At 40.4% G+C, this 20,998-nt stretch overlaps 1 protein-coding gene across 1 annotated transcript in view; it reads right to left on the bottom strand.

The window, feature by feature from the left end:
- THOC1 (THO complex subunit 1) overlaps positions 1-20,998 on the bottom strand; it is a 52,065-nt gene that overhangs the window by 15,192 nt on the left and 15,875 nt on the right. The window contains exons 5-15 of the mRNA XM_089678301.1: positions 18,359-18,477; positions 17,610-17,658; positions 17,210-17,305; positions 16,082-16,164; positions 15,912-15,985; positions 12,291-12,399; positions 9,447-9,578; positions 3,020-3,120; positions 782-848; positions 649-699; positions 496-566 (exon numbers count right to left, since the gene is read on the bottom strand). Coding sequence (XP_089534427.1) covers positions 496-566; positions 649-699; positions 782-848; positions 3,020-3,120; positions 9,447-9,578; positions 12,291-12,399; positions 15,912-15,985; positions 16,082-16,164; positions 17,210-17,305; positions 17,610-17,658; positions 18,359-18,477 — 952 coding nt within the window. The remainder of the gene's footprint in view (positions 1-495; positions 567-648; positions 700-781; positions 849-3,019; positions 3,121-9,446; positions 9,579-12,290; positions 12,400-15,911; positions 15,986-16,081; positions 16,165-17,209; positions 17,306-17,609; positions 17,659-18,358; positions 18,478-20,998) is intronic.

Genomic DNA, 20,998 nt, shown 5'->3' with positions numbered 1-20,998 from the left:
CCATTCACATTGCTGACCATTTATATGATTCAGGGTGTGCCCCACACCCCCTCCAGAGGGGAGGGAAAGGCTCTCTGGTAATAACTTTGTGGGAAATGTGATCAGTGGGCATGTGACTCTCAAATATTAATGTTATGACCCTTCCAGTGTGTCCTATTTTGACCTCTTCTATAGGTTTCTCTAACATTCATTTGAATGTCTATTATGCAAATAGAGCAGTGCTCTTATCTCTTTACCACACTTTCTCTGTGAGTACATGGCACTCCAATATTACTAGGGATACAAAGGCTGCTCTTGCACAGAATAGGGCACTATGCACACCAATGTTGGCCAACTTCAGTAGTCCCCAAAACTGAAGGTGAGATTCTGCAGTATACAAACTATATACATCAAAATGCTTGTGCACAAAAAAAAAAAACTGAAAGCAAAAATAAGTAAATAAGTAATGTAGTGAAAACAGAGCAATAACACATACACATAAAAGCAATGTATTACCTCTCTTTCACGAAACTTGGGCAGCCTTCATTTTTCCATGAATTCCAGTTCTCCTCTGTGTTTAGTATGTGCTAAATAAAAGGTTTCAGAAGGTAAGTTTAATATTGTGATCATTCTGCATCCACCACAATAGTACTATGTGATATGGCATACCTCCACCATTTTTGAAAACTTCTCTCCATCAGGGGGAATCTCACATAGTAACTACAATAAGGAAAACAAATTAGACCATTTTGGTCTTTCACAATAAAGGTGAGCACAGCAGTAACAGTCTTCCACTATGTACCTGATGAACAAGCTTGGTGGTATCTTCAATCCAAAGAGACTGCTCATCTAGCAGCACATAGTTAGAGCTGAGATACAAAAGAAATTGCATGTGATAAGCAAGATATCAGGAACATATAAAAATTAGGATAAAGTGAATACAGACACACATAAAAACTGAACACAGGACTTTAAAAGTACATATACTGCGGGAAGGTGGCCTAGGCAAGCTAAGCAACATGAGCACTGACATGCCGCTCCCACAACCACTGTGTCCACCGGACAAGTCAGATTGCGGATCGTGGTAACCAGCCACTTTGAGCAGTTGGGATGTCACGTGATTACATAGTGATCACATGATCTCACCATCAACACAACTGTTATGAATGGGTTTCATTCAGAACAAGTGTGATTAGCATTGTGATGCTGTGGTTGGCCCACAGCTATCATATTGTACAGTGGGCTAATCACAGCTGCCCTGTACCAAGTGATCACAATACTAAGCACAGCTGATATGAATGAAACTCATTCAAAACAGTTCAAAGCATTGCTGTTACAGTGATTATTACCAACACCAAAGTGTATAAAAAGAACAAAAAAAAAACCTGATCATCCCACCAAGAGTAGTAGCGTCAATATGGCAAAAGTGAACTACTCTGATGACAGGCTGTTAAAAAAAATTAAGCTTTTAAAAATTGGATAAAGCCTTATTTAATTTTTTTTTGTGTCACCAGTCAGTATCCCTGATTATCGCAACACCAGCCATATGACGACGCTGGTGACAGTATGTACAAAAACAAAACAAGAAAAAAAAACCCAAAAAACTTAATTTCTTAATTTTCCAAAAAAATTGCGACAAAAAAATTACAACTTCAAAAAACTTGTCATACCTTTTACTAAATACTTCAGATTGTCTACTTTCCAAAAAGGGGTCATATAGGGATGTATTTGTACTGTCCTTGCATTTTAGGGCCTCAAGAAAAGAGACCATCAGTATTGATCAATTTTCAAATATACATGCCAAAGTTTGCAGATGTTATAATTAAACCAATTAATCAACACTTATTAGGATTTTTGTTTAACCAAAGACATGTAGCAGAATACATTTTGGCCTAAATTTATGAAGAAATGTAATTTTTATTTATTTCAGGTACTTATATAGCGCCGTCAACATGCGCAGTGCTTTACACATATATATATATTGTACATTCACATCAGTCCCTAACCCTCAAGGGGCGTACAATCTAAGGTCCCTAACTTACATTCATACATACACATACTAGGGCCAATTTAGACAGGATCCAATTCACCTACCAGCATGTCTTTGGAGTGTGGGAGGAAACCGGACTACCTGGAGGAAACCCACGCAGGCACAGGGAGAACATGCAAACTCCAGGCAGGTGGTGCTGTGGCTGGGATTCGAACCAACGACCCTAGTACTGCCAGGCGGAAGTGCTAACCATGTTTTTTTGTTTACATAATAAAAAATAAAAAACCCAGTGGTGATCAAATACCTCCAAAAGAAAGCTCTATTTCTGTGAAAAAAATAAGTTTCATTTGTTTACAGTGTTGCATGACCGAGCAATTGCCAGTTAAAGTAGCGCAGTGCTGAATAGTAAAACTGGTCATGAAGAGGTAAAACCTTCTGGAGGGCAAGTGGTTACGATCCGCAACATTGAAGCAATTTACTTCACTTAGAACTACAATTTTACTCTCTGGGAAGATTTAGACGCGAGTCTAAATCTCCTTCGCCTCTGAAGCATGATCCACCTCTGCACCATGCTCCAGAGGCTACTGACAAGTGGTTAGGAAGCGATGCAATGCCTCCTCAATGCTCGTTTTACCCCATTTTTGCCAACAATCACACTGCAACCTCATTGATTTGAATGTGAAGCGTTTGGTGGGTCTGCTGTTTGTCAGTTGCTACATGTCGGTTCAACTTAGCCATGGTCACGAAGCGAAGCATTGTGACCATGGCATGTAAACATCCCCCTCTGCGGCTTAAGGGGGGAGGGCAGTTGAAAGGCGACAGAAACCCGTCTCAACCACACATTTTGCCACCCCACAACTGCAAGTCAAAATGTGGCCGATTTCAAATTACAAAGGGCGTTGTAAACAACAGATATGATTTCTGGTATTTGATAATAATACAATTTAAAAAAAAACAAAACACAACACCGTTCTGGTCACTTTGCTTGGCTTTTACTTTTTTTTCCAAAAGAACCAGTCTATACACTTAGTAAATCAATTCATAAATTACCTCTTAAACTTTACTTGGCCTTTTAAGTACTGGAACAATATAAGGTACTGCACCAAGATATGTCGACGGAAGTTGCTGTCACTCAATTGTAAATCCATTAACTAAAACAAGAATAAATAATGAAGAAAAACATTATTAAACACATTTCACTGAACCAGATTTGTTTTATAAGATCACAGTAATGCAAGGAATAGTTTTGGAAAGCTGCATAAAGCCCCGTACACACGCTGATCATATCAGACGAATGATCATCCATTTTTTTGCATGCTAGTCTCATATTGAAAATGAAGAGGTTACTAAAGTTAAAAAATTCTTGTATGACAGAATAAAAAATTGGAAGTGATGTAATGTATTTGTATTGTATTTCTGTACAGAAACTGTTCTGATTAAATGAAAATTGGTATTGTACGAGAAAAATTTGCGTGCTTGTCTCTTCGAATCATTTCGGACAAAAGCTGTCTACGAACGATCAGATTATCGTACGATCGCTTCGAAAGCATTTTTTTCGTAAGATTTTCTGATCATGTGTACTACGCCTAAGGGCACGTTATTAGCAGTGTATCTTGAACAGAGTCAGAATTAAACTAAATGGGGGCGCATGCACGGCCGGGTCGGGGATGACAGCTCGTGAGTAAGAGCTCCGTCCCGCCGTCAGCCTAACCGCGGCTCACACTAGACACAGGGATACCGAAGCCTCTCCCCAGATACATAAGGTGTTACACAGGCTCCTGCCACCCTCCGGATCATGCCCCGGCGCCGCAGATCACCAGGGCAGCCAGGGAAGCTGACGAGCTTCTTCCCTACTCTCAGCTCCTGCATCCAAGATGGCGCTGGCTCCTCAGCAGACAGTCTCCTCACACAAGCAGAGGGAGATACAGCTCAGACCACAGACCCCAGGCTCAAGGCACCACTATACCCAGGAGACCAGGGTGAGTCCTCTCCACCCGTCTCCTTCTACAAGCAGTCCTGCTAAGTCCAGATCCAGAATGGACATACAATCTGTTTCTGACCTGCAACCTTCCTATCCTCATACAATTACTGCTAATTCTACTCCATCTTTAATTGAAAACTTTCCTGCTTCTGATCATCCTATCACTTAAATCTCAAAGAAGAGTATGCTACTATCCCTCAGACAAACACTACATGACAACCTGACAGCAACTATATCGCAAATCTCATCCGAGGTACAGAATCAGGACCGACTCATCCGCCATATTGAGAACAAAACGGGGGAAATGTTCACGGCACACAATGACCTCATAGACGCACACACAGGCCACGGAGCTGACATAGAACAAATTAACCTAAAATTGGCTGACCTAGAAGACCGCTCCAGGCGCAACAATATTAAATTCCGCAGAATACTGGAATCTATCACTACAGGCGACATAGTCCCTTACATCCAGCAATACATGAAGCACCTCATCCCTTCTCTAACAGACATGGAGCTTGCCATAGATCGTGCACACACGATACCAAAACCATTGTTCCTACCGGCTGCAATACCTACAGATATCCTAGTGCGTGTGCACTTCTACCATGTGAAAGAAAAAAATCATGACGGCTGCTAGAAACCCTACCTCATTTCCGGCATCTCGGGTGAATATCAAACTATTCGCAGATCTATCCAAAGCTACACTTCTCAACCGCAAGAAAGTTATTACCATAACTAAAGCGCTGCAGAACCATGGAATCGGCTACCAATGGTGTTTCCCCATGAAGCTCATCGTTAAGCATCAAGGAAGGCTCTACACGGTCAAAACCCTAGAAGCAGGCATAGAACTCCTGAAGACATGGAACATCCTACGAGTGGACTCCCACCAATCCACTTCAACCCGACCACAACAAATGGGTGCAGAATGGTCCTGAACCAATAATCCCTAACACCATTTACTACCCAACACACTGGCTATCACCTCAAAACCACTAAAGGCTGGCAGACGGAACATTTCTAAACTTCAAGTTTTTCATCATGACTCCTTTCTTGAGTCATGTATGTTTCTGTTCCCCCGTTTTACAGTAGCAACATCTGCTACACATGTTACTTGTATTTTCCACAAGTCCTTTTTAACCCCCTACCCACCTCATACCACCAGTCGCTCAAATCAACCCCTCCTTTCCCTCAAACACCTCTATTACAAGCAGAAATAACCTCCTCAAACCAGCGAACATATCAAGTTCACTACTTCTCTATGGAAGCTTTACAGTCCCGACAAAGAAATATCCATTTTTTTTCCACAACTTACGAATCATCTCTTCTACTCCATGCAACCCGTATACATCCAGCAATATGATTAGCATATCATCTTTGTCCGGGGCCTTAACTCTCCTTACAAGAGATCTCTACTGCAAAAAGAAGCTCGCTCTTTGCAAACGGATGTTCTATTCCTCCAAGAATCCCACTTTGCCTCCACCAAAATTCCCAATTAAACTTACACCACTTCTCATCGATATATATGGCAACCAACTCCAAGAAAAAGAACGGCGTCATCACCGCTATAAGAGACTCCCTCCAATTCCAATATATCTCGGAATGAGCAGATTCACAAGGCCGCTACCATATTTTGATATGCAAGATCAACGAAATCCTATATACCCTGGTCAACATTTATGGTCCAAATACCAACCAACTCCAACAAACTAATCTTAATCATCTCTACCCAGAAACAAGGCAGGCTACTGTTAGGAGGAGACTTCAACATAATAAACAACCCACTCCTGGACTCTTTTTCCAGTAAACGCTCCTTTAAAACATACTTTTCATCGCATTCTATACAACGACCTCTATGACATATGGCGATGCCAACACAGTACAGAAAAAGACTACACCTATTATTCTCTGGCACACCTCTCCTATTCCAGAATTGACTTTTTCATCAAAGACAAGTGGACCCTACAACATATCACCTCCTCCAAGATCGGCACCATAACATGGTCAGGCCACGCTCCAATTTCCATCACTCTAGACCACAATCAACATTCTACGATCCCTCGAATATGGAGATTGAACTCAACCATACTGAAGAATTCAGACCACAGAAAACATATACTGGACGCTCATAATATGTTTTTTGAAATGAATGAATCACCTGATATCTCTATACCTATACTATGGTCCACTTACAAGGCATACATGAGAGGTATTCTTATTCAACTAAAACGCCCATATCTCTAAACAAAGAAACCAACAAATAGACAAACTCCTCATGGCAATTAAAACAAAACAAGAATTACACAAAATATCCCCAAACCCCTCAACCTCTACTTCCCTCACCAGGGATAGAAACAAACTCAGATCCCTCCTACTTTATACATACAACCTCAACCTTCAAAAAACGAAAGCTAAATTTTACTCCATGAGCAACAAAGCTAACGCCCTATTAACCAAAATGATTAAACAGCGACGCCTAAAAGCCAAAATATCCTCAGTTCATCACCCAACCACACATACCTTAACCACAAATCCACAAGAAATAGCTAATGCCTTTGCGACCTATTACGAACAACTATACAATCTTAAAAACGATCCTGACACTATCCAACCAACACTAACATCCATACAATTTCTTCACACAACCAAACTCCCCATCTCAACTTGACGCTATATCTACTCCGATATCTATCACAGAAATAAAAAATATCATCAAAACACTCCCTCTTAACAAATCTCCAGGAAACGACGGTTATGCAAATGAATTTTACAAATATTTTGCCCCTAATCTAGCACCATACCTATCCAAAACTCTTTAACCATGCTGCCAGCACTGAAATATTTCCCCAAAGACATGCTACAATCAATAATAACAACAATCCCAAAACCTGGCAAAGACCCGCAATTCGTCCAAAATTATAGACCAATCTCCCTACTCAACACAGACATAAAACTTTATGCAAAAATTATAGCTCACAGATTACTCCCTTATCTTCCTAACTTAATACATCCAGACCAAGTAGGATTCATACCAGGCCGCCAAGCACCCGATGCCACCAGAAGACTTATATCTCTCCTCCACCGTTTAGAACACACCAAACAGCCCTCAATACTTTTATCCTTAGATGCAGAAAAAGCATTTGATCGAATACATTGGATATTTATGCGATTGACATTACAGAAATTTGGAATTACAGGATGGATGCTAACAGCCATCCTGTGACTATATTCCCTCCCCTCAGCCAGAATATTAACAGACGGAATATTATCAGACCCCTTCGATATCACCAATGGCACTAGACAAGGCTGCCCACTATCCCCCATCATATTTGCATTGCTCATTGAACCATTAGCCTCTAAACTCAGAGATGACCTGGCATTTACTGGCATCAAATACCTTAACACTGAACACAAAATTAGTCTATTTGCAGACGACATCATATTGATGATTATCAACCCAACCAAATCCCTTAAAACAATACGAACGCACCTTCAACAATACTCAACAGTTTCTTATTATAAACTCAATGAACCCAAATCTTCAATCTTAAATATCCACACACCACACCAAACCAAACCCAAATATTACTTGCTAAACAATTCCCCTTCTCCTGGGAAAAAAATAACATCCCCTATTTAGGAATCAAACTCACTGCAACAACGGACCAACTATTCTCCTCAAACCACAAAACACTACTCGACACTATACCCCAAGAAATTGCCACCCTACGCACCTCAGAACTTTCAAAATTAGGCCGAGTTGCGACCTTGAAAATGTACATCCTACCAAAAATCCTGTACATCTTTCGCACGCTCCCCATACCAGTTCCTAACACTTTCCTCTCCAAATTACAATCGATTCTCTCCAGATTTTTATGGCACTCTAAAAAACCTAGATGCACTACCAATCTCTTAATACGCCCATCTTCCAAAGGAGGCGCTGGCCTCCCACATCTAAAATCCTATTATAATGCTACTCTTCTGGACCAAATATATTTTTGGTGGAACCAAACCAGAGAAAAAATTTGGTCTACAATGGAAACCTTACCCTTCCATCCACTTAAACCCCAAAATTTACTCCTAATTCCACCAATGCCACAAACCAATTACCAATTAAAACATCCATGTATCCAAGCCGCCCTTTAAGCCTGGCACGATCTTCTGACCATGGAATACATAGATCCCAAACAAATTCTTACCCTAATTGACATATTACACCCTCAATAGACCTATCTCAATGGGAAAAACAAAACATACACAAAATAACAGACCTCTATAAAACCACGCCCTACAGCCATTTCAAAATCTCCAATCTACGTTCAATTTGCCCTCCACGGAATACTTCACCTACTTAAGAATTGCCCACTGTATACGAACAAAGAGTATACCTCATACCACAAAAATACCTAATACTGCCTACCTTTTCTTTACAAAACCACAATACCCTGGTAAAGGTATCTCTACTTTCTACAAATACATAACAAACCTGCAATTTGCTCTAAAATCTACCTCTTTATCCAACTGGGAAAAAATTCAGAAACAATTACATCACACGCATGGAGCACAGCATTTAATACCACTTACAAATCATCCCACTGCAGCTCGCACTGGGAATCATATTTAAAAATCCTTCACCAATGGTACTTAACCCTGGTCAAACTTGCTATGTATTACCCAAAACACTCCGCCTCTTGCTGGCGGCAATGCGGAGACATAGGCTCAACACTACACATATTATGGTCATGCAAAATAAATTAAATCCTTTTGCAAAAGTGTCTTCCAACTACTCTCTGAAATAACCCGAACAGTGATCACCCCAAACCCTTCACTCGCACTTTTACACGTTGGGATTGAAAAATTCCCCTATACCTCTCACACCATCATTGTCCACATACTTTTCGCAGCAAAAATCACTCTAACCAGATTATGGAACACCACAACTGCCCCTTCTCTCAAATCACTAATTACAGATCTTAATTTCCAATGCGAAATGGAAAAAAAGATCGGCCCTCAACAACTCCACCCAATACAAATTCAATTCCCAATGGACTAGCTGGTTACAACATCCCAATTGCTCAGTACAAGCCTGATTTCGTACAAACAATTGAACTACCCATCAATTTTAGACTGGTATTCCTCTCTCCACCCCATTACAATTTCCTCCTCCTCTCCCTATCCTCTTCCTGTCCCCCCCGTTTAACACCCCTCTACCATTTCCTACACCTCACCAAAGTTCAGTATATATCCATATCTACCTCTGATCCTATTGCCTTATTCCTAAGTTGTCCCCAGCCTAATGGTGGGGTACACCCGTTCCAATACTGTATTGTATGACTGCAATTTTTATTGAACTGAACTTCATTATTATTACATTACTTTGTTATTGAAAAACTTCAATAAAAACATATTGAAATAGAATTAAACTGAATGCCAGCTGTTTGATCCAATCACCTAAGAGCCTTTCAGTGAGCACACAGCTTATAAAATTTATATTACCTTTTCACTTGTCAGGAACTTAGCGAAGTATACATGTTCACCTCCAGATTTCAGCTCCTCAATTTTTTTTCGTGATGCCTGAGTATCATCCAGCTTGTAACTCTTAAATACTGCAATAACTTCCTCGGAATACTAGACAGGGGGGGAGAGAGATTCTTATATAAGCAAAGATAATGAAATACTGTATGTCATTTTGCATTAAAAAAAAAAAAAGCATACAACACAGCAGCCTTTGGTCATTTAATGGAAAATGCCGATAGTATATGGAATAAAAATTACCATAAAGTCAACATTACTTTAAACTGTATAGGCGAGAAAATATGATATTTTGTACATTTTTGTTTTTGAAAAAATAAAAATCCAAAAAACAAACCTCTTTTAGACTGAATTGAAAGAAAAAATTCAAAAAAATGTTTTTCATCATATTTTTTTTTAATTTAAAAAAATTTACAACCCAAAAATTGACATTTAGCACGTTAACACGGGATGCCTCTATAGCGCTGCATTTGTAGAAATTGTATGAACTTTAAGCAGAACAGCCATGCAGCAGCTTCTATTTTTTGGACTGTTCCTCTCTGTAATTACAAAACTGTGTGAACAAAAAAAATTAGAGGGGTTGTGTCCCTCCTCTGACTCATCCAGCTGTGCTTGGATTCTACATAGACCCGAACAGAATGGGATTAAATTTAACTTTACAAAATGTAATGCACCATTTGCACAGGCGTTTAGCCATGGTGCAAATCCCAGGGACAGGAATCTACAAATTAGAAGTGGCCGCTGTGCCCATACACTGTAGTGACAGACTTCCAGTGGCTGCAGCTATTCAAGCCTGTTTTCACAACCAGCAACCACTTGTGCAGTTTATGTACAGTGAAGGAAATAAGTATTTGATCCCCTGCTGATTTTAAATGTTTGCCCACTCACAAAGAAATAATCAGTCTAAAAATCGAATGGTAGGTGTATTGTAATACAGAGACAGAATAGCAACAATAAATTCAAAAGAAATTCATGTCCAACAAATGATGCACTGATTTGCATGTTCATGAGGGAAATAAGTATTTGATCCCCTATCATTCAGCAGGATTTCTGGCTACCAGGTGTCTTTCATACAGGTAACAAGCTGAGATTAGAAGCAGTCTCTTAAAAGGGAGTGCTGCTAATCTCATTTTGTTACCTGTACAAAAGACACCTGTCCACAGGAGCAATCAATCAGATTTTAAACTCTCCAACATGGCAAAGACCAAAGAGCTGTCCAAGGATGTCAGGGACAAGATTGTAGACCTACACAAGGCTGGACTGGGCTACAAAAATATTGCCAAACAGCTTGGTTATAAGATGACAACAGTTGGTGCAATCATTCGCAAATGAAAGAAACACGAAACAACTGTCAGTCTCCCTAGGTCTGGTGCACCATGCAAGATCTCACCTCGTGGAGTGTCAATGATCATGAGAACAGTGAGGAATCATCCCGGAACTACACGTGAGGATCTTGTCAATGATCTCCACGCAGCTGGGACCACAGTCACCAAGAAAACAATTGGTAACACACTACGCCGACAAGGATTGAAATCCTGCAGTGCCTGCAAGGTCCCTCTGCTCAAGAAAGCACATGTCCAGACCCATCTGAAGTTTGCCACTGAACATCTGAATGATGCAGAGGAGGACTGGTTGAAAGTGTTGTGGTCAGATGAGACCAAAATCTAGCTGTCTGGCATCAACTCGCCGTGTTTGGAGGAGGAGGAATGCTGCCTATGACCCCAAGAACACCATCCCAACTGTCAAACATGGTGGTGGAAACATTTAGCTTTGGGTGTGTTTTTCTGCTAAGGGGACAGGACAACTGCACCACATCAAAGGGACGATGGAGGGGGCAATGTACCATCAAATCTTGGGTGAGAACCTTCTTCACTCAGCCAGGGCATTGACAATGGGTCGTGGATGGGTGTTCCAGCATGACAATAACCCAAAACACACGGCCAAGGCAACAAAAGAGTGGTTCAAGAAGAAGCACATTAAGGTCCTGGAGTGGCCTAGCCAGTCTCCAGACCTTAATCCGATTGAAAATCTGTGGAGGGAGCTGAAAGTTCGAGTTGCCAAAAGTCAGCCACCAAACCTTAATGACTTGGAGAGGATCTGCCAAGAGGAGTGGGCCAAAATCCCTTCTGAGATGTGTGCAAACCTGGTGGCCAACTACGGGAAACATCTGACCTGTGTGATTGCCAACAAGGGATTTGCCACCAAGTACTAAGTCATGTTTTTTTTTTTGTCAAATACCTATTTCCCTCATGAACATGCAAATCAGTGCATCATTTGTTAGACATGCATGTCTTTTGAATTTTTGGTTGCTATTCTGTCTCTCAGTGTTACAATACACCTACCATTCGATTTTTAGACTGATCATTTCTTTGTGAGTGGGCAAATATTCAAAATCAGCAGGGGACCAAATACTTATTTCCTTCACTGTAGGTACAGACAAACTCACATAGGTGATCGCTGGTTTTGCAAACAGCCATGTATAGCTGCAGCCGCTGACAGCCTGCCATTACATCGTATGGACTTGCATGCAGCTGTCAATCCAAGCCGCAGGAATTCCTTCCACTGGGATTAGCACTGTGGCTTAAAGCCCAAATTTCGCAGCTTAAGTAAAGAACTACAGAAGTTTTGTAATCAGCATACTGTAGAACCCCGTCTGCTGGCTGAACATTGAAAAAATTAAATATGAATTTTCATAATTTGACATTTAGCTGCCTGAAAAGTAATAAAAATCAAATAAAAAAAGCTTAGTTTATAAAATATTGAAGCCATGTGCAAACACTCTATATATCACCTATAAGAGAAGTATACCTTAAGAAATGTCTTCCAGAAGCTCTTGTCATAGCACTGTACTGGATTCCTGAAAAAGTCCTGCAGCGACCAAAACTTTCTATATAGGTTGTAGTCTATGGGAATTGACCTATAAAAAATGAAAGTATGTTATATAGAACACTGCATGCTCATTCCTATAAAATCAAACTGATTGATTTCCCAAGAAAATATCCAATCAGAACACTTCTCTGTGGAATAAAAAGCCCCACCGTCCTTCATATTCACTGGACGACTAAAGCCTGCATTCACTCCTGAGCAGGGCATAATTTCTGGTGACTTTAAAGACATTTTTCAGAAGTCATCCTCCAGGATGGTCACATGAGAGAGAATTTTCACCTCCCACAGGAAACACAAGCACAAACAGGTTTAAAAGGCTGCATACGTCAGCACAGCATCCGCAGTTTTTTTTTTTTTTATAGGGTCCCGGAATACCTCCCATCCCTCCCTGTGGAGGACACACTAGGGGGTCTGTTGCAGGGGTATGGGGTGGAAAGGACACAGAGGGGAGCTGTGGAGGGTTCTCCAAGGTTTCTTTCTGTTTTCAAGCTATAGTTATCTACTGAGGCAATGGCCTCATCCTGTACTGCAGGTGGGGATGTTTGGAAGGCATGGAGAGGACTAACCTGCGTGCCAGCCGTTAGGTCCGGTCTATGGTGCGCTGTCCCACCGCATCTCCTTTGCCGCCTCACATGGACAGACCGGAAGGTCCTGGAGTCTGTCCTCCGCAGTAAACCGCTGGCTTCCTCCTCCAGTGGTCGGCAAACCAAGATGGGCAACGAAGGCAGAAATTACATCAAGTGCTGGTCATGGCCATCTTGGTTTGGGGCAATGTTCGGCATCCGCCTGAGGCCTTACACCCTGTCCTTTCTCCTTTTTTTGACAGCCTACACCACCAGAAGTCTCTGACCCCACGGACAAACCAAAGAAAAAGAAATGTTGCCGCACCCGTGGGATAAAAATTCCCTCGGATAGCAATAAGCTCCTCTGTCACAAATGACTGGTCTGGTGTCAGCCCCTCGCATATTCAACAAGACAATGGCAGAAGTACCGCAGGAATTGAGAGTGAAAGGAGTTTGGATAATCCCATACTTAGGTTTCCTCATATTTGGCAGAACAAAAGAAGAAGAAGTCCTGGACAATTTAGGGATTACAAGATAATTTCTGGAATCCTTGGGATGGAAACAAATTGCAAAAAAGCAAATCTATGCCCTTTGCACAGCTCTTCAGAGAATTTTTTTTTACCAGCAAAGGTGGTCACCAAATTGCTAAAGACCATAGGTCAGGTGGCAGAGGTGCAGTTAGTCTCAAAACGAATGGTAATGTTGCTTCTGGGTCTAACATCAGCCTCTATCCCCACGATACAATGGGCACAGCTCCATATGAGACCTCTCCAGGCCCATCTACTGAATCACTGGGATGGGCATATAGAGTCAGTAGAAGAACCCATTGGCATTCCACTGACTGTCAAGGACTCTCTATACGATGGTGGACACTGAAAGTCAAGCTGTTTGAAAGAAGGATATGGATGACTCCAGTCCCACATAACCACAGACGCAAGTGCATCAGGGTGGAGTGCTCACCTGAAACAATAAAAAAAGCAGAAAGGTTTTTTTTTACTCTGAAGGAAAGAACCAGAGACTTCAGGGATAGACTTGTTGGGGTTTCCATGGAAATTCAATCTGGGCTATGCCTTTCCACCCATCCCACTGATTCTAAGGGTACTCAGAACGATACACATGGAGAAAGCAATGCGATGCTCATAGACCCCCTTTGGCCAAAAAGAGCCTGGTTTTCTGCATGGGAGAACATGGCACAAGAGCCTCCCTGGATTCTTCCAGCAAGGGAGGACTTATTGACACAGTTGGGCATTTTCCATCCACATCCGAACACTCTGAAATTGGCTGCTTGGATCCTGAATGGTAAATTTTACTGAACAAGTGTTTCTCTACTTGGGTAGTTGATACCCTGCTAAACAGTAAAAAACTGGTAACAAGGAAAATTTACACTAACATTTGGAAGAAATACTTTATTTGGCGTTGATAACTACAGATAACAAAAATCCCAGACTGCCGGCTACTGTACTAGATTTTTTATGGGAAGAAAGAGGCAGGACTTTGTGAGCACCCTCAAAGTCCATTCTGCAGCACTGGCTGTTTTTAACTTTCCATTGAGCGAAAATGCTATGGATAAAAAGTTCTTTAAGGCTATTTCAAGAAATCGCCCGTGCAAATCAGTCAAGGTGGCACCTTGGGACCTGTCGGTAGTTGAAGTCTTGACCAGAGATCACTTTGAGCCTTTGGAAAAGATATAATTGAAACAATGCTCAAAGTAGCATTCTTAGTGGCCATCATTTCGGCTAGGAGAGTCAGCGAGTTGCAGGCCTTATCCATTAAGGAGCCTTTTCTAATAGTTTTTCCAGACAGGCTCATACTCAAAAAAATGGATCCCCTATTTTTACCTGAGGTGGCATCAGCATTCCATACAACTCAAGAAGCGGTGCTGCCATCCTTCTGTCAAAATCCAACCAATCAAGGAGTGAGAGAGAGATTTTGCCTCACTAGATGTCAGAAGTTGTGTCCAATATATGGAAGCCACCAATTCTTTTAGAACATCCCCAGCTCTCTTTGTTGTATTTGGAGAGGTACACAAAAGAAATCCTGCCTCAAAAGAATTCCATAGCCAGATGGATTAAAATGACTATTGCTATGGCCTACACCTCACAAAATATTACTTGTCCTTCAGCCATTAAGGCATACTCCACTGGAGCAGTCGCTACTTTATGGGCTGAGAGGGCTGGGGCTTCCATCGAGCAGATCTGCAAAGCAGCCACTTGGACAAGAGATTCTGCGTTTGTGAGGCACTACAGGAACAATCTGTTCTCCGCCCAAGATCTAGCCTTCGGGTGCAAAGTTCTTCAAGCGGTAGTCCCATCTTAGATATGCATTGTTGGGGTCTCATGTGACCATCCTGGAGGATGATTTGGGAAAGTCTGAGTTATTACCCAATAACACCCTTTCCAGGAATCTTCCAGGCAGGTGGATTCATGCCCTGACTTGTGCTTGTGATAAATTTTGTGATATCTGTTTTGCTGCTGTCTGATCAATCTTTGTATAACTGAGGGGGCAGCCTTTTAAACCTGTCTGTGCTCGTGTTTCCTGTAGGAGGTGGAGCCTATCTCTCATATGACCATCCTGGAGAATTCCTGGAAGGGGAGTTATCAGGTAGCAACAGACTTTTTCAGGTGAATTACAGACATTTATTAAACATTTACCAAACTTCACGAGTTTGTTTCTTAGGCTGGACAAGGGGAGAAAAGAAGTTCTATAAGAGAAGGGGAATTCTTCAGGTGCCAAAGCTCATGTACTTTGAACGTAAAGCAATTGAGTATAAAAGTATCAAAAGGGATGATTAGAAAGAATAGGATTCTGCGTGCTGAGTGTAGTCAGACATTGAGAAACAAGCAGAAACACAGTGTAAATTGGGACTAAATGAAAGAACTCAAATACAACAATTCTCAGAGTACAACTGTATTTGACACCTACATGGTTGTAATAGATTGTATCAACTCCAATGCAGATCAAATGGATCAGCCATACTTACGAACTGTTAGGGGCTTCGTCATCCCCCATTTCACCCTCCTCAATTTCCATTCCATCATCCCTATCCTCCACTTGCTGTTAAAGAAAAGAATTCTTTTTTTAATACACAAAAACTTTTTCTGCTTAAGTTAGTTAGAATAACACTGTGTTAACTATATTAACGGCACTCACTTTCTGTCCCAGAGTGCTCTCACTCTCATTGACATTGAACACGGTGACATTCTCCAGGTTAAACTGGCTCTGCAAATTCAAACCTTACAAACAAATAAAAAAAGTAATTACTATGTTAACTGTCAGTCTTATTTATCAAAGTATTTTCACAATGATACTGGCTGAGAGCAGAAGTTTTACAGGTTTGAGTTTGATAATACAGGGTTTTTAGATTGGAAATTGGGACAGGAAAATGTTGTCAATGACTGATACATTGCAGACATAACTAGAATTTTATCCAGATGGAGCACAGTGAATTAGGGTCCTATTCAGTACAAATTATGTAACTGACATTTTCCATGAATCTAAAAACCCTGTATTACAAATTTGTGTATTCATATTTTTTTTTTTTTTTTAGACATTTAAATATGATAAGAGGCTTGTTTTAAACAGGAACAAAGCCTTTTCTTACCAGTAGAGAAAAAGAGTGGGAAAAAACCTGCAAGATGATGAGTATATTCATGTCAACACTTCAAACAATAATGCTATTCTTCATATTCAAAGAATATGGATACAGTGATTATTGTACATTTGCTTTAGGGTTCTTTCACATGGGCATTCCAATCAGGTCCAATCAGTGTTTCAGGCTGAAAACTGACAGATGTGCGTCCGTTTACTTCTGCTTAGCTACAAGTCCATCCAGGTTGGGGAAAAAAAAATGCAGAATGTTTAGGTTTTTTCCACTTTCTAAACAAAAACGTGATGGTTCATAGGTAGCCTGATGTACATGGCTCAAAGTCTATTTTCATTCAGTCACCCATAGATCCAACACAGGTTTGCATGGGTCTTGTTAATAAAAAAAAAACAAAAAAACTGAACAGCCACAGATGTCACAAAAGTGACATGTCCTGTTCTCCACTGACTCAACGAGGGTTCCTCTGATTCAGCAGGGGATCTTTTCACAGACACAACCATGTGAAAGGACCATTAACTTGTTATGTTCTGTAAGCATAGGTCCCTATGCCCAAGACATCCTATCTACAATGCCAGCAGCCATGTACCACCTCTCAGCCAATTACAAACAAAAACATTTATAAAGCCAACTTTGATTATTAAATACCTGGCACTTCCTCAGGGTCTGAAACTCACCAGATTTTTCTGAAAGTGGAAAGAGGCGGGCAAGAAATAGCTGAATCCTCCCACAAAACACTGTGTTCTGTGACTTGGAGAGTCTCCTCAAAAGGTCTGAAAAAAAAAACCCAAAAAACAAAAACATTGCAACAAGAGTACAAAGCTGTCATAACTTCTCCTTCACAACCTCAAGTCACACAAACCACAGGCTTTTCAAAACAGTTACAGTAATCCAATGATATTTGAAAGTTACAGTCACCCGGCTGAAAATAACTGTGGGAATCCACAGTGTTGTTTTAACCTATCAGAGAATTAACAAAATACATTTTTGTCCATAAAATGCTAATCAAGCATGAACATCAGGATAAACAGAAACATGGAAGGAAAAAAAATAACTAGTTAAATTTGAGGATCTTACCATTACACATCCGTAGCAAGTAGTTTTTGCCAGCTGAATAAAATGTAATCTGAAATCAGAGGAGAAAGTTCATGCAGATCTGGTATTCAAGCATATAATACCAAATATATGTGGCAATGATAAAGATACACAAATAAAAAAAAATAAAACTAATGCAAAATAATAGTTCTTATCTAGAAAATGGATTATCATTTATCATGAGTCTTGAGCTATATTTAGCGACAACCTCACTGAATCACGTGTGCAGTACTGCATTTATAGCCAAGACTACAATACGTCTACTGCAGCAAAACAGATTTACTAACATGGATGGTCAAATAAGATATCATTAAATTAAAACTAAAAGGCAAAACTTTTTTGCAGTTTTGGCAAGAGTGTAGATGGATTAGAACACCTGTCAATATTTACTGCTGTTTGATCCTGTTAGAGATTCACCCTCTCTATTTGTCATGTTTACCATTATCATTGAAAGTGAAGGAATTCCCTTCATTTGCAGGGATTGGATCTCACTTTCTGTTTGGCTATGGGACAAGAAGTGAAATCTCTGCAATGGGACACAAATGGCGGAAAAAAAAAACCTGACAGGGGTTATAACCCTCCCTTACTCTATCCAAAAAAAAAAAAGTTTTGCCTTTTGGTTTTACTTTAAGGATTCTAATACGGAAGAATTCATCATTATTGTGATTATCAGCTTTTTTTTTTTTATTCCTAGACAGGGTCAAGGTGCACCTTAAAGCACTTTTACTTACGGATTTCCATGTTCCAACATTTTTCTCAACAAACGTGAAGATTCTATCGCAGTGGTCCAGAGGAAGACAGTCAAGGACATCACCCAGGAGTACAAAAGGTGTGGTAGCTGTACAAATACCTAAATGAAACCAATAAGCTTAGTTTATGTTATAGTTAAAAGTCAAAACTTTTCATGTGCCAACCAACATTAATGGCAACCATTAGTGTCCCCTCCCCCCCAAAAAAAGACCCAATTATCAATATACGAAATACACACACAAAAAAAATTAAAAACCCCAGCTGGTAAATAAGCCTGTATTTAAAATAAAGTCACCTTACACCAGCATCTACCTGCAAGCAATTATCTGCTTCTTATGTTTTGGAAATAGTCTTCAGTGCAGCACAGGGTCCCCTTGAACCAGGCAACACTGCAGAGACCTTGATTTAGCTCCAACTTCAAAGTCTGGGATAACCACCCAATATTCTTCCACTATGAAGCCTCTCTAATGGCCAGTGAAGCAACACACTGGATAGCGGAAGAGCACCGCGGATTAAACACTTTTCAGTGTGAAGCACATCAAGGAAGCAGTGACCCTTTGTACTTATATTCTTATGTGAATAAAACTTCCACTCCAATGCTGCATCACCCTGGGGAGTACTTCTTTGTCCATTAGATAGCTGCACAGAAGGAGCCATGCCTCTGCTATGAATATGGAACCAAATTAAAGTGTAGCTTAAGGCAAAACCTTTTTTTTTTTTTTTAAAAGTTTGGACAGAGTGGAGATGGCTTAGAATATTTGTTATTTGCATTGCTACCTCTGTCCGTTATGGAAATTCACCCTCTCCATTTGCCCTGTTTACATCACTAAAAGTTAAAGAAAAACCCAAAATTTGGGATTTTCTTTAACTTTTAATGATGTAGTCCCTAAAAAAAGCAGTAAATGACAAATTTTTCAATGGAGACACTTGGGGAGGGGGCCCATAAGATTCCCTTGATTTCCTCTTACTTCCTGTTTTGGCTATGGGACAGGAAGTGAAAGTAAATCTTCCCAATGGGAGACAGATGGCGTGCGCGCACACACACGCACACACACTTCAAAATTAGAAAATGCCTATAAAGTAGAACTACAGGCAAACCTTTTTCATATTCGATGGAGTAAGAGAGGGTTATAACTCCTGTCAGTTTGTTTTTTTTTGTTTTTTTTGCCATCTTCTTACCTGTGGGGAGATTTACCTTCACTTACGGTCCCATAGCCAAAACAGGAAGTGAGAGAAAATCGCTAACAATGAAAGGGAATTCTTTGGGGGCCCCTAGGTCCCCAGGACTAGTGTCCCCATTGGAAGATTTCCCTTCTATTATTTCTCTGGGGACAACCCAAACACTCGGGGTTTCTTTTACTTTCACTTTCGTTAATGATGTAAATAGGACAAATAGAGAGGGTGAATTTCCCTAACAGGTGACACAAAGAGCAATAAAAACTGACTGTTCTATCTAATCCCTCTCCACTCTAAAACTAAAAAAAGCCTTGCTCTTAGTTATACTTTAGGTCTTTTGTTTGTAGAGAGCAGAATGGGCCAGGATTACAAAGGGAAACAATTTGGAAACAATAAAGAGGTATGTCCAGGCACAACAAAGCACCTGTCATTTAAAACAGATACAGTATTAGAGAGCTGACTTCATTTTGATCATTTGCTTGCTTTATCTCCCTAACTCCCAGCATCGTAAACAACCATCTCGAAATGCTATATTCCTTTAACTGCATTTGAGTAACACACACACTTACAGTATTCAATTTCATTTTTTTTCTTTTTATGTTACACTGCTTTGTTTTTCTCCACATATACTATATAAGCAGACAGAAAAAGATGCAAACATACAAAGGCAGGTCTGGGACAAACGCTAGTTTCAGGCTTTGCTTGCTTGCATACAGGAAGTTCACTTTTCCCTGTTTAGCTTAGTAAAATAATACAATAAAAATCTAGCAGTGAAACTTGCTCAAATGACAGCATCAGGAAGGAAATCCTGGGTAGAGATTTAGGTCAACAGAGTCCACTCAAATCTCAGGCAGTTCTGACTGCACCACCTTCTTCATCCTAAAACACAAAGAAAATTGTCCGAAATATTTTGCGGAACCACTGATCGAATGATTTTCTCTTCGTTGATGAGCAGGATGTTTTAACCGGTAACGATATTGTGAACTAAAAAATCCTGTTGAACAGTGAAAAATTTTGTCGTTTCGCATACGAAACGACCGATTTTCTATGCGGTGGTATGACGGTCGTACGAAAAAAAAATCTATCAAGCGCTATCACACATGAGCAGAAACAGAAGATGACCGGATGTTTATGTCCAAGGAATCTTCATAAACACGAACGAAAAATCCAAATGTTAAAAGTAGATTGGCCTAATGAGATAATGAAACCAGAATTCTGCAGATTATATTTTTATGTATATAGGTAATGTAATAAACTATATTATACTCATTGCTGTTAATTGTTGTGTATATTGCTTGTTTTGGCCAGAAGGGCGTGGCTACAAGGTCACACGCACACCGCATCACTTCCACTTGTACGGAAGACAAAAACATTACGTATTGCCCGACAAACGATTTTTTTAGATTGGTTAACGTGGGCCACGATTTTGACTAACGAATGCCTCT

This window comes from Staurois parvus, unplaced genomic scaffold (genome assembly GCF_062004578.1).
Source record: "Staurois parvus isolate SC_StPar_1 unplaced genomic scaffold, SC_StPar_1.0 ptg000015l, whole genome shotgun sequence".
In the NCBI taxonomy this organism is placed as follows: domain Eukaryota; kingdom Metazoa; phylum Chordata; class Amphibia; order Anura; family Ranidae; genus Staurois; species Staurois parvus.
Note: the sequence above shows the minus strand (reverse complement) of the source record. Positions and strands in the feature narration are given on the sequence as shown.